Genomic DNA, 15,390 nt, shown 5'->3' on the forward strand with positions numbered 1-15,390 from the left:
AGTTCATATATTTTATGTATCATTTGTAAAATAGCTCCCATGGAAAGTTTATTAGTATGAATCGTTTTAGAAGGTGCTTTGATTTCTAGATCATGAAATGAAGGTACTGTACATTCCATTATATTTTAATTGAAAATTTTATTTATATCATAACAACCGCCAGGAAATGCCATAGCATACATCAAGACTATTAGAGGCCCACATGTAATAATAAACTACAAGTGTCATATTTCTTTCTATTTTCATATGTAGCCATTTTCAGCTGTAATAGGGAAATTAAAAGGTCAATAAACTGAACGGTCTTTGAATACCCTTTCAAATGTAGCTTATTTGTCATTTGCAAAAATTTACAGGAGAAGCTGCTTAAAACTAGAAACAAATAAATAAATAAAAAAGAAAAATCAGTGCATTTAAAATATAAATGGTTAAACATTTGATGCACCCAATAACTGCACAGGATTTTCTATGTTGTAAGAATATTTTTATTCTTAATTGTAGTTGCACATCCACTCTCCTTCAACATCCGATACAAATGTACAGAGTTACTAGCATGTGACAATATTGTGGATCTGTGCGTGTGCAGCTGTTTTATCAACACATGCAGTTAGTCCTGGAATCATGCAGCATTTGATCAGTAGTAACATACACAAAATCTACCCATGAGGATGTTTATTTCCTCTTGAAATTACGTACAGGTCTCAGTTGCTTGTGTGCAGGCCTTTAATATACACTTTATAATTTCAATCCAGAAGGGTGCTGCATGATTTCAACTCCACAAGTATTTTTTTTTTTTTCTGATAAATTCAAATTAAAAAGAAAATAATAAAATCTGACCCCATGAAGTCTCGCATAGCTTTCAAGAAAATATACAAACTTGATTTTATCTTAAACATGGCAACAGTAATAACTTGCATCCGTCATCTACAGGGTCAGATACCCTTATATCCCTTAAACGGTCAAAATTAAACGGAAAAGTGCAGACCAAAGCTAGTGTCGAAGACTTTTTTTTTGTACACTTCCACATCTACATGTTTAGAAAGAAAAAAAAACAAAAACAGGACATGATTACATTAAAGGCTGTCCAGTTGTCTGAAACATGCCATGTGCACTGTTGAACTAGCTTAAAAAGTCCTGAAGTGGGTAGTTCAGTTAAATTTGGCAACATTGCCGTCTCCCTGCAAGACCTGTTAATGTGGCAACTCATTCACACTTTCCTTAAAAATCCCATCTAAGACGAGGTGAATCAAAAAGAGCATTGCAGTCAAATGATTTATTCTGTAAATGAGCTGATAAACCTGCATGGGCTCGTCTCTAAGGCTGCTGTGCAATGAAACGAAAATAACAAGACAGAGTCCAGCAAAAATCTAGCCATACAGACAGACATTCAAGCTGAAGACTTGTTCTTTGACTTGTTCTAAGTGGCCGTTTCACTTTGTTTTTTTGGTTGATTTAAATATTGGTAAATATGTACACAGATCAGATACTGTTCATACACTATACACATACATTAAATATGTATATATTTTATATTTATAGATATATACACACACACACACACACACACAAATAACCGTTACAAATGACAAAGGGGGCCCGTTCAGTATAACATCAACATAAAAAAAATCAGTAACATTCTAACGAAGCGAAAACTGATTTACAAATTGCAATAAACCGTCATCCATAAAGAAAACCAGCAAATAAACAAACAAATGTGAGTGTCAATGTTATATAAAACATGTTCCACATTAGGAGTGAAACAAACTGAAATGTGAAACACAAATCTGCTCCACAACATGTTTTTGGACACTTCTTTCGCCATCAATTACCGCGTCTTCTGTACAAATCTAAAAAGTGGTGGTTGATATGATGGCAATCAAAAAGAAACATTATCGTAATGATTATATTTTTTTTTTATGATCACTGGCACTCGAGTAGTAGGCAGCTACAGTGGCACCAGCTACGACAACAGTAAAGGAAGTTAAGGTAAAACGCAACACAATATCCATCAGCGATGACAAAAAAAAAAAAAAAAAAAAAAAAACATTTCAGTCGTTGTTCATCACTCTGGCTCTGAATGGGAGGATTCAGACAGCATTGGGGGTGTGGCTACCGCAGGCGAGGGGGTGTGGCTACCGCAGGCGAGAGGGTGTGGTTTGTCTCTGACAGTGCAGTGGGCGGAGTTCTGGCGAGAGCGAATGGAGTGAAGTGTGTGTTTGCTCACTCAGGTCAAGTCTTGTTGGCAGAGCCCGAGGAACGGCGAAGCTTCATGGACATCCGGCTCTTGCTAGCACGAGGTGATATTGGCGAGGCTAAGTCGCTCCCGTCTACCTGCATTGCTGGACTTTCTGCCAGCTGACTCTCGAGGCATGAGCCTGTCAGGGAGGGATGGGTAGAGGAAGAAGAAAAGAGAGATCAGAACCTCACGATGCTAGATCATACACACACACTTAACACCACACTGAAATGTGGCATCTCATTAAGGGGGTTACATTTAGCTTGGGTTTGTGAATTCAAATATGAAATACATTGACAGGGGAAATAAATGTCTATACTAAGACATTTGACTTCTTTGTGAACTCAAATCAGACTTATTGTGAATTTCACTCAGACTGGAATGGGAAAAACCTCTCAGATAAATTGTACATAAAGGCCACAAGTAACCAATAGAGAGCAAAATAAGTGTGAAAACCCCTTCCTGAGGGGCGTGAGAGGTTAATGCACCAGTGCATCATGGGTGAAGTTCACAGAGCGGATCACAGGGGATGCTGGGACTAATCAACGCTGAGACTTGACACCTCGTACCTCGATGAGACCAACAGTGGCGCAGTTACGATATCGCAACACAAACTACATTGTAAAAGAGGAATGGGGTACAAAAAAGAAGGTACTTTGCCATTTTCAGTTCCAGCATACCATTCACAGCTAGCGTGAAAGACCTTCCGTTTCAAGCCTTTTCCCTTTAGCTTGATGAGCCCAATGTTTTCTAGTTGAGGTTTGGGAAGGAGCAGAAAAATCACAGCATTTCTCTCTTGGGGTGTGAGAATGGACAGAAGTGGCAGATAGAAAGGACGTCAAGAGAGAGGGGCGGGAAAGACGCAAAGTGATGGGCATAGATGTGGTATGTAAGAGAAAGAATACAAAAAAAAGACAGGAAAAAGAAAAAGAGAAGAAGAGATACAAGATAAAGGTGTGAGCAAGCTGAGAGGGAAAATTGTAGCAGCTGCACATGAAATACAAGACCACATCTCTCCACATGCTCATGAAGGTTTATTATTCATACACGCACTCATTCATCCACTCAACTTACACATACACAACACAAAAAGATTGTGATTCAGTGATTCAATACATTCTGCAATTTGCACTTTTTCCATTCTGTAATCAATTGTTATAATGTTGTGATTCAAGCAAGAGTTGGTTGAAGAACTCTTTATTGAGAATCTTATGGAACAGGAAGAATACTTCCGCAAAAAAAGGTTGCCATTAAGCTGTATTATCCATATGAGAGCTGTACTGTACCATTCTGGAGCTTCCATTCAACAATTACACAAACAGACAGACATTATGTGTGATATAAAGAATAGAAGATTAGATGAGTGAAGTGGTGAGATCATGCTGGACGAGTATAAACGTTGGTCAGTGTTAGGGACTTGATGTGAACATGCCATGCAATTTATGTTGCAGACTTCCCACTGGACAAAATACAGAGAACACAGGAAAAGAAGGGAACATGTTTCAGTCTAGAAAGGAATCAAACAAACAAGAACAAAACAAGCTCATAACTTCGTTACAAGCCGAACAAACGCAAAGACAATCGGGCAGCCTCAGTGTACGGCATCTTCAGGAATCTTACCTTTAGATATACACAAGTGATAGATTATGATCTGAAGGGGAAACATAAAATAAACAAAATAAAATATAAAAAAAAAAATCAAATGGGAATGAAAAAAAATTAAATAAAAATGAACATTTGGGTTTAGAAGTTATCAGGCACCCAACACAAAAGCCAGAATAGCCCAAAATAAAAAATAATTTGTGTACAGTTATGCATGTGTCCTCAAAAGAAAGGCTCGGATAATGACTTATTTGTGGAGGAAAAGATCAATGAATTCTTCTCATTCATCTGCAATTCTCAGGAAATGTCTTCCTCAAAAAGGGCATAACATTATTTCTGGACTACCTTTGTTTCAAGTTCAGCTGCCATGTTCATTTTAAGTTTAGCATTCCTGTAGCTCATATATATGCCAAGGCCATGGGTTTGATTCCCAGAAAGAGCTTCTTGAAAAACATGTTCAAACGTTTGAGCTCAGTGAGATTTTGTTTTGAAAGAAATGCACTTTTATTCAGCAGGGATGCATTTAATTGATCAAAAGTGACAGTAAAGATATTTAAAAACCAAACAAATGCTGTTTTTATCAGTATTTTTGAATCAAAATCAATTATGGTTTTTGCTAAATTATTAAGCAGCACAACTGTTTTTAACATTGATAACCCCCAGTTGGTGTTTGAAATTTAATAATATTTCACAATATTACGGTTTTACTGCATTTTTGATCAAATAAATGCTTGGTGAGCATAAGAGACTTCTTTCAAAGGCATAAAAAAATCTTAATGACCCCAAACTTTTGAATGGTAGTGTTTATGAATATCGAATGCAGTGTTGCTTTGGATAAAAGCATCTGCCAAATGCATGAAAATGTACATGAAAAATAAAAAAGGGTGAGGTGATTGGATAGAAAGTGTGCATGTGATTCATCAAGCCTGGAACTGAGGTGAATCGTGAGTAGTGTAAAATGACAGATTCATTAAGAATCGATTCATTTAGTCAATGCCCACCTGCTTCGGAGGGAAGATGGTGGAAAGGTGCAGGGCAGAAAACACGAGCCGCATAGTCCTCAAATGTTGTCGGTTCCAAGTGGTGCTGGACTATCGTCTCCAGATACCTTGCTCTCTCTTCGTAGCTGATAAACATACGAGTTAAAGTCATACAATATTGGTGCATCAATATCATAAGCGACAAAAACACATCAACAGGGGTCAAACAGTTAGCCAGGATGCCATGGGTTAATAATTCTCCCATCATACTGTAAACTGTATTACAAAGCTGTCATTGCTTTACGTATGGTGACACTGGGTATCAATGGACATCTTACTGTCTGTGTTATTCAGTTAAGAAAAATGATGGTATTGAGTAAATGGAAGGGATTGGATTATGTCGCTGTGTATGGGTTTAAAAACGGAGGGATTCTGTAAATGGGGACGATTTGATTAAGTAGACCTGTGGCATATGGTCTTTGCTGCATTCATAACTCAGTAAGCCAAGAGCACACTGTTCGGAGAACGTCGGATGCTGTGTCACTGGAGAAACTTTATAGAGTAACGGCGAGAAACGCCGAGTGTTTGCGAGACGAAAAAAAAAAAAAAACGGAGGTCCTGCTGGGACGAGGCAGGGGGAAGTTATTCTCGGCTCTTGTTCTTTGAGCACTTCTGGCGGTTAAGATGAACACGTAGGAAGCGTCTCCTCTAGGAGATAGTTTACAACACTCACGCAGATCTGTCGTTTGCCTTTTCCTGTCTCCAGCAGACCCGTTTCCTCCCCAGGGTCCCACAGTTTGAGAGCGAACCCTACGTTGAGTGGGTGAGAGGTTCCCACAGAGGAGAAGAGAAAGCAGCTAGAGAAAGTGTTTTCGGGAGCGATGTAATTAGACACATGCTGTACTACAACCATACGCAGAACATGACTGAGCCGGCGACGGCTATGACAGCCGTGTTAACAGCTCATATGGTCTTACTGACAGAAACATTCAGCCACGACTGCTAACAAATGAATTCAAAGCTTCTGAATGTAGACATCAGCTGTAGCCTCTCTGTTCTGCACTTCCAAATGATTAAAACTAAGAGCGCCACTTCCTCATGAACCATCTACCACAGTTAATTCACTAGACACAGACTCGTTTATATTTTGTTTAAAACTTGCCAGCCAAAACACATACACAAAATCCTATTTTTAAAAGAAATTACTTTTATTAAAGCTGCAGTAGGGTACTTTTGACGCTCTAGCGGTTAATAAACAGAACTGCTTGCGTCTAGCAGAAGAACATTGTAGCCGGATCTACTTCTCTCTGTTTATGTCTATGAAGAATCACAAAGGTACTGGGTTATTCCGCCGCGGTACCCCCGAAGCAATCTAAAATAGTCCGAATATAAACACTTATTATAGGTTCACCCTAGTGATTCATGACAAGCTAAAAACACGGTTTGGAAAATGGATTCATGGTGTACTTGCTTATTATATACATTTTTCTACATTTTGAACACAAACAAAGTTACGGAGCGCAGCTCTGATTGGTTGTTTCTTACCGGGAGCGGATGAATTTCTGCAAATGGCAATAGGACCACTGGGAGGAGCCAGAGGAGCTTGATTTTTTCACAGATTATCTGTCTCATATTCTACTGTCAGGACATAATGACAGGTTTAACAAATATGTAAAAAATATATTTTCAAAAAAGTTCCCTACTGCAGCTTTAAGTGAAGAAGCATTAATCAAATGTGAGAGTAAAGACATTTATAATGTTACAAAAGATTTCAGTTTCAAATAACATCAGATTTATTTGAACTTTCTATTCATAAAAGAATCCTGAAAAGACGTTTTACCATACTTTTTTAAAATTGATAAGAATTGTTCCTGAGCACCAAATCAGTATATTAAAATAATTAATGTGACACTGAGGACTGGAGTAATGGTGCTGAACCTTCAGATTTGCCTGAAGTCTTCTAGTCAAAAAGTATTATAATATTTCACAATATTACCGTTTTCACTGTATTTTTGAAGAAATAAATGCAGCCTTGGTGAGACATCATAAAAACTTACCAACTTCAAAACTTTTGAACGGCAGTGTACATCTGCACAAAACAGAAGTTACAACTTAGATACCATTTTTACCATAAAACTAACTACAATGAATATGACATGATGAAATATTTACAAAATTTTATCATAGGTAAAAAAGCTGGAATCAAACCAGCTTTTTATCTGTTTAAGACTGAAATGTCTATGAGTTTTGACGGGTTTAGTCTTGGTCTGGATCTTGGGGTGTGTTACTGGTCTGGGTTTTACAGGGTCTAGTCCTGACTACAGCTCTGCTACACAGATGCTTCATGGCCATAATAAGGTGCAAAGTGGACCAGATTTCATGCTGATAGTCTGGCTACAACCTGGCAACCATTCCAAACGGCGAGAGCAGAGCGTGAGCAGCACCGTTGTGCATCTTAATAGCCCTCTCAGAGCCACCTACATGTGGTCACCATCCTAAACCTGAGATGAGCCTCTAGTGCACCCTGTCACCAAGACAACAAATCCTCTCCGCTGTTGACTTCAGATGCTCTTTGTGTGTCACAAAGAGAGAGGTAAAGGGAAAAACAGTTCTTCTTTTTTCCCCTTCTCTCCTTTTTGCACTATGTATTCACCCAAATAACCCGGGCCTTGCATCCGCCGTAATTGAATTTTAGATGGGTGGTGTTTTTTTATGACGGCTTGTTAAAAAGGAGAAAGTCCTTTTAAGAGAGTGCGTGCCAGGTTCTCGTGCCCTCTCTAGCATCACATGCTAGAAGAGGAGAGGAGGATGAAAAAAAGAGCCTTTTGTGCATTACCAGAAACTCATTTTCCCTGTGGATGAAAGGCAGAAGGGGGGAAAAATACTCCTGGCCTCTTCCCCCCCTCCTACAGAGCTTTTCATTGTCACCACGCTGAACTCCTGGGCTCTGGAAGGAAAGAGAGAAATTGCCACTGAAGAGACAGCAAAAGTGAGCTTGTTAGCACATTAGGAGTGAAGGGCTCGTGGTGGGCACCAGGAACAGTCCCTGGTGGTGTGTTAATTCAGCACTCCGAACATGCTGGTGCTGATAGCCTCCAAATTGATCACTCCTGCTACCCACGATTTCGTTCCCTCCCCCTCTCGAAGCTGACGGCAGTGGTGGAGAACAGAAGCACGCCTCTGGAAAGGGGTAGAAGCTTTTCATGATGTCAAAGTCGTGTCAGTCACCTTGACCCCCATAACTCCTCTATGACAACATGGTGTCTAGCGAACACTCGTAGGTAGACGACAATGATCTCCGAGAAACATCAGAACCGCTAAGATAAAGCAATAATCATGGTGAAAATGTATTCTTGAGTGTGAATTTAAATTGAACTGGCCACATCTCACAGGAAGTTGGAATTGGAATCTGAATTGCAATTTGAACAGGAAGAGGAATTTACCAATGGTGATTTAAAGGAATTAAAACCAGGTAAAGAAATGAAATGTTCTTTCACCCTGGACCACAAAAATATGATGAAATGTACATAACCATTCAAAAAGTTTGGGGTCAGTGGGATTTTTTTTTTTTTTAGACAAATATGCAATTTAACAGATTTATATATAATGTTAGATAATAATTATATTTCAAAATAAATGTAAAAAATAAGTCTATGCATTAAAGAATCTCAGTTTTCACTGAAATATTAAGCAACAAAACTGTTTTCCACATTGATAATAAGAAATGTTTCTTGAGCACCAAATCAGCATACTAGAAGGATTTCCTAAAGACCATGCGAGTTTTAAACTGCAATATCTCACAGTATAACTGTTTTTACTGTATTTTTCCAAATAAATGCAGCCTTTTTAACCATTAGACTTCAAAAACAAAAAAAAAATCTTACTGATCTCAAACTTTTCAACATTCAAAGTTTTTCTTTGAACATCACTCAAATTGTTATACGAAATTATTTGTACTTTACATTCAAATTTTTAAATGTAAGATAATTCTGCATTTCGTTTGCCACCTCAATTAAAATCCAATTCAAATTAAGGAGTTCAATAGGAATTTAAATGGCATTCTCAATTCTGAATAGTGCATGAGCCTGACTACAACATAATCATTATGCTAATCTGATGTCCAAATTAATCATAAAAAATACTATTAACACAAATAAAAACAGGGCATCTCAAAGGACACATGTGCCTGGAAACATCAGTTCATCGGAGAGCTCTGGGACAATTGGATGTGTGATTGCACAAAGATGACACACGGCCAATATCTTCAATATCCGAGAGCACAGCTATTCACTGCTCTGGTCTTGCAAATTAACACAGCACAGTAGCTGACAAGCCCAGTGGAAACACAGTCCCAAATTGCGCGCGCGCGCACACATACACACGCCTCATTTTAATTACACACATGATCAGTCATTTTCTCCGCATGGTGTGGTTGTTATTATCTGTTCTGAGGATTCCTCCATAGGACAGCATTGGCACCTTTCAAAAGAAACCCAGAGCAGGATCCGCAGCCCCGCAGAGAGAGCCACTGTCCGGCTGCCGAACGGCTCTCGTGTCTTCACACACAACCCAGTGGGACACGCACAGAGGAGTCCTCTCATTCAAACCACAAACCACAGGGTCTCCACAGGTACTTTTGTTGGGACTTGTCTGTCAAACCCTGCGAGAAATCACTTAGCTGATATACAGTTGCAGTCACACTGCTTAAAGGAATAGTTCACCCAAAAATGAAATTTGCTTAATATTTACTCACCCTCAGGCCATCCAAGATATAGATGATATTGTCTCTTCATCAAACCAGATTTGGATAAATTTAGCATTACATTACTTGCTCACCAATGTGAATGGGTGCCGTCAGAATTAAAGTCCAAACAAACATCACAATGATCCACACCACTCCAGTCCATCAATTAACATATTGTGAAGCAAAAAAGCTATGTGTTTGTATGGAACAAACTTTAAACAGCTACTTCTAAGTCCACAATCCAAAATAATGCTCATCACATTTTTGGATGGCCTGAGAAAGAGTAATTTTTCAGCAAATTTTTATTTTTGGGTAAACTTCCTTTAAATGGAGCATTTCCAAGTTTACACATTTCTGATGTTAAGATCTGCCATCAATCAAGCAATCTCATCAGATCTACCCAGTTATGCACGCGGAAAACATCCGAGTCAAATATCAAAGGGTTGATCAAACCAACTAAGAAAATAAACCAAAAAAATTTAGATCTGACCAGCCAAAATCCACCAATACAATTACATCTGCACTGACACTGGAGAGAAAGAGAACGAGATCAGAAAAGTGACAGAAAAACATCACACAAATAATCAAATTTGAGGAGTTTTACAGCGTATAATTACAGAAATCTATGTGTGCCCCGAAGAGCAGGCTAATCGGTTTATTTTTCCATCTGATGCCTGCTGATATCGTGGCTCTAACAGTGATTTTATTAGCGAGGCACGGTGCTGTGGCTGGCTGCCACAGACCCGTCATTACGGCCAATGTCTCCGCGTGGCACAAGCAGATGAGAGGAGAGATAGCCCAGGCTAATGCACCATTGCCTGGAGCTCCGAGACACTGATCTGGGCCTGGTCTCCAGCATCACAGCCTCAACTATTAATCTCAGCTGAAACCAAATTGAAGGGCTCGTGAAATACAGCCCGGAGAGTGGCCAGCCCGATTTATCACCCCGCGTCCTGTCCCCGCGCCCCAGGTGGAAAGTGATGTGCGTGCTGCCATTGCAAATGCAACATTTATTTAACATTCATGACGTGCAAGTCAGCGCTAATGCTATCAGAGAGGGCTGCGTGTACGCCGAGCTACACGTACGTGGCGGTCCTGATTAGTATGAATGAGTAAAGGTAGGCTTGCCATCTGCCTCCTGTGCATGTCTTTTTTAAACAGTAACCTGATTTTGTGGTTCTACTGAGAGTAGAGATTTTTCACCATGGCTTTCAAATGCCGTGGCTATTAATTCTTTAAATCACATTTGGCTTCGCAGAAACATTTGAGGTCTGAATTCGCACAAGAAGTGTTTATCTTTTAACAGGTTTGAGCAGGTTTTGATGTGATTTGATTTAAATAAAATAATACATTATTGTGCAAATCTTCACAGCTATTCCAGTCAAAACAATATCAGATGTGAAGATATCTTTATTACTTTTTTTTTTTTTTTATTTAGCCCCTTATTCATGTAGAATTAGAAAATTCTAGGCACTTCTGGAGTAATAAAAATAAGTGATTGTGCAATTTCTCTTTACGCTTACTATGAACGAATTGAAATCATCCCATACACAAGTCATTAAAAAAGGTAAAACTTTGATAAAACTAATAAAAATTCATAGAACTAATTTGTAAATACATGTAAAAAACATTTTTTTTCAAACAAACTTTCAGACACAGACAGACAGACAGATAGATAGAAAGATAGACGGACAGAACAACAGATCCAACGCTAGAATGAATAGAACGATATATATATATATATATATATATATATATATAATGATATAGAATGATAGAACGATAGATAGATAGAAATACAGACAGACGTGTCTCTGCTACACTAACCACAAACTCCATGTGAGAAGCCTGCAGTGCATCCTAAACACTTTGTAAGAGTCAGACCCACATTCTCCATTGCCATGCACCCCCAGGGAGCTTGTTGTTTACCAATCTATCCCGAGCCGGAGGGGGCCACGCAACAACATTTTTTTTTTGTTAACACACCCTGCACCTCACTCATTCACACAAGGCCTGTGTTTGACTGACTGGAAAGTCTGGGGATGAAGCTGTCGGTGCTAACAGGTCAAAACAGCAGAGAAGTTCGGAGGAGAGGCTTAGTGATTGATTGACATATTAATGCCATCAGCGACCACTGAGGTGAACTGTGCTGGAAAAAAAACAACAGTCACTGACAGCGACGGGTGTCGCTTGTGCAGTTACAAGAATTACTAATGCACAAAATAAAGAGATAAACAGACGAGAGAGAGAGAGACAGAAAATGGCAAAAGCAATTAAGCACTGACCCCAACAATACCCCAACCCCCTCTTTAATCTGTTCCAGCCCCTTTTTCGGCACTGATGAGACAATTAGTGAATAGTGAAACCTTGCATCCCCCTTCACACACACACACACACACACACACCAGCAAACCATGTTGTTATTGGGACACAATAGGGCCCATTGTGAGAGCTGGCAGTGTGTGGCAGCACTGCCTGTTATGCGTTTGGCTGTGGCTACGTCAAGTGTGTGTGTTTGTGTGTGGGCCGCTCAAGCATGGGGACAAAAGGGGAAGCGCTGGCCTGCTGCTTCCATCAGCTCGGCTGCTTTTGGAAAAGCCAGAGTCAGATGGAAGGAGGCTATGACCCAAAGCTCTTCCACTCTCTCCGCTATCACGCCCTGCCATATGCTGACCCCAGCAGCCCGGCACTTATCGCTGCCAATCAGCAGCCAGCGGGCCTGCCCCCACTGTCACACCGGAGCTGGAACGGTCCCACACACACCACTGGACTGGCACGGCCAATGGGGAAGCCGCTTAGCACGTCCCCTCCTCTCCCCCATGCATCCCAATCGACCACTGACAGATGGAAGATGGCCGTAACTCTTAGACTTATGTGTTTTTTCTTTGTCGAGTCAGAGCCAACAACACTCAATCTACCCCTCGGCCAACTTGCAGCCATGAGCCAGACGGATCAGATAATGTGGGTTTCTCTCACCGTGCAATCAGGGCTTGAAGGACCAGATCTAGATCCACTTCATTCCAGTATGCGTTACAAGAAGATTAACAGCTGTAGTTATTCGCTAGACTCAGGGCGAGACAGGTCAACTAGCTCTAATCGAAGTGGGGTGTTTCAAACGCACACACACTTCCACATATGGCAGGCCAGGACATTTTATCACTCAGACCCAACATGGTGCCCTCAGAGACTAAGGCTGGTTGGAAGGCCCCGAGCTCAGGCTCTTTTTGCACACATTGCCCATTGGATTAGTCCTGTGCTATCTGCAGTTTAACCCTGTTATTTAGTCTGCCCAGCATTCATAACACTGACCCACGCCAGATACCTGCTATCTGCTGTTTTTATTTCCTTTCCCTCCAACAGACATCAAGACCAAAGAGGTCCCTTTCTCTCCATTCCAGGCCTAAATTTCACAGTCATGCCGAATGAGGGATCAGTGTTCAGGGAGGCAGATGGATGCAGCCCAGGGCCAAGAGAAGGAACTGGAACTTAGAGTCATGCACAAGAGAGATTGAAGCATACTGGCTTACAGAATGAGAAAAGAGAAGAGATGAAGGGAAAAAAGTGAGAACAGCGGATGAAAAGTCTGATATTATTGAGTTTTCGAGGAAAATAATTCGGGAAAAAAGATGATGTTTTGACATTACTTGACAAAGGCATACTACAGGCTTTGTATAAAAGGAAAACGCTGGTTTGTCTTTCTTAAATCTAGATAATTTACCATACAATGCATGTCTCTGTTGAACTAAAGAGGGGCTACTGTGATCATGCGTGAGTCAGTGCATAATTTAAACATTTCTAAATGAGGACCTCTTCAGCAAGAACAGCACCTTATGTGGATTCAGAAAAAAATCTAATTTAGTTTTTCTGTGAAACTAAAGGTGGTAAGCTGAGGCTCAGCGTGCAATGCAATTCAGGTGGAAGAAAATAAGCTTGATTATATGGATGAAAAGAGACTTGAAAGCCAATGTATTTTCCATGTGCACTTATTTTAACGACTTCCAATTCTTTTAAATTACACAAATTCACCCAAACAATGCGCTTGACTAACAATGCAACCATTGCAGTCCAATTCTCCAAATAAATGACTCTTATGATTCAATTCTTTTAGTGAATCAAAAACAAAGCGTGACCAGTGTAGCCTGGTTCTTTTAGTCACTTAAATACCATTAATTACAGAGCGAACGGTGTAAACTGAATCCAGAAATTAATGACTTATGAGTTGGGTCTTTCAGTGAACCAAAAGCATAGCGTATGATCAGTGTAGCTCAAGTGAGTCTTACGAGCTTTTTTTTTCACTGAATCAAAAAAACAAAAAACAAAAGTGTGACCAATGTAACCCAACCCCCTGCCCCCCAAAAATAACAAAAAATAAAATTTTTATTCATAATGTGTAGTACCTTTTGCTATATCAGCAGAGAAAAAAAAAACCTTTCATAAGCAAAAAAAAAAAAAAAAAAAGTAAAATATACTGAAATTAATCAATTTAATCAAACTGAATCAAATTGAGAACATGTTGAATCAAATCTGGAAAACTCTAATATTACCAGCCCTAAAATTCTAGTTATCTACTAATTTGTAACCTTAAGATGAGGCTGAGAAGAACAAATCTGATGATGGCTCATGACAAACTTCCGAACCAGCAACTTTTCAAGTCTCTGCAATTTAACTACTACACCACACCACTCGTTAGTGATTGATTCAGAGATAAAAGGACGTTAAAGGGACAATTAAGTTACATAACTCTCTCTCTCTCGGAAATGATTGGCTCCATCAACAGGTAAGCAGGAGATACTGTGATACCTTCCTCACATCTCTGGGGTCCTCTCAATCTCACGGCCTGAATTCATCGTAGGAGAGCAGCTCGTCTGGCACATAGATCTTCTAATCACTTCTAGCCTGCCATCCATCCCTCACAGTCATCAATTATTCGCACAGGACAGAATAAAAAGAAGGTGCGAAGGCGCTCAAAGAAAGAGAGAAAAAAAGAGGGAGGGATAGTTTCAAAATAAAGGTGATCAGACTGAAAGAAAAACAGACCAAAAGAGAATCGAGAAAGATGGAGAGAGAGAAAAGGTTTGGAGAGACATCCGTCGATAATGACAGATTACTGTAATTCAGGCTGTCAGGAGCATCGACCTGTGCGGCTCACGCCAATCAATAGCTCAGTCCACTATCGAGCTCCGCGCAGGCACACAGATGGGCGAGATTGCTGCGAGCGAAAGACTCAAGCTGAGCCAAACAATCTCTCTGGCTTGGAGGACATGGCAGATGAAAATCGCTTTCCCCCCCTTTTCTCTCTCCCTTTTTTCCCCCTCCTCTCAGACTTTGCTTTGTTTTTGGAAGTAGCATCTCTCTGAGAAGAACAGAGTGCTCTTAAAGAAAGGTTAAAGGTCTTAGGAGCCAACTAGACAGAGAGACTGGATTTGGACTTGGAAATGTTCAGATACTGAACACTATCTAAAAGCACACAGTGGCTGCAATCATTTAGAAATAACTGTTTTTCAACAAAACAAACCCCTAAAACATGAGCAGTACTAATAATCTTGGCAAACACTACTAGCTTAGGGCTGTCAATATATATAGAGAAAATTAAATGAATCTAAAAATGTATTGCAGTGTTAAAAAGGTTTAGAATTAGATGAGAAAAATTAAGTCAAAATAAAAACCACAGGTTTCAAAGAAAGCATGATCAAGTCAATGAAAATACAGTTATACTTAATTTTACTGTTCAAAAAGTTTGAGTAAGATTTTTAATAATATTTTTTGTTTTAGCAAGGATGCATTACTTAAATCAAAGTTGACAGTAAAATAAATGTATATTGTTCTCTTTG

At 39.7% G+C, this 15,390-nt stretch overlaps 1 protein-coding gene across 2 annotated transcripts in view; it reads right to left on the reverse strand.

The window, feature by feature from the left end:
* Positions 1-464: 464 nt before the first annotated feature.
* LOC113082918 (ral GTPase-activating protein subunit alpha-1-like) overlaps positions 465-15,390 on the reverse strand; it is a 28,107-nt gene continuing 13,181 nt past the window's right edge. The window contains exons 7-9 of one of the 2 annotated variants that reach the window (XM_026254340.1): positions 4,837-4,961; positions 3,854-3,884; positions 2,226-2,372 (exon numbers count right to left, since the gene is read on the reverse strand). In XM_026254340.1, coding sequence (XP_026110125.1) covers positions 3,856-3,884; positions 4,837-4,961 — 154 coding nt within the window. In that variant the 3' untranslated portion in view covers positions 2,226-2,372; positions 3,854-3,855. Of the gene's footprint in view, positions 2,373-3,853; positions 3,885-4,836; positions 4,962-15,390 lie in introns of both variants that reach the window. The other variant, XM_026254339.1, reaches the window with a different exon arrangement.

This window comes from Carassius auratus, unplaced genomic scaffold, assembly GCF_003368295.1.
Source record: "Carassius auratus strain Wakin unplaced genomic scaffold, ASM336829v1 scaf_tig00037178, whole genome shotgun sequence".
Classification (NCBI taxonomy): domain Eukaryota; kingdom Metazoa; phylum Chordata; class Actinopteri; order Cypriniformes; family Cyprinidae; genus Carassius; species Carassius auratus.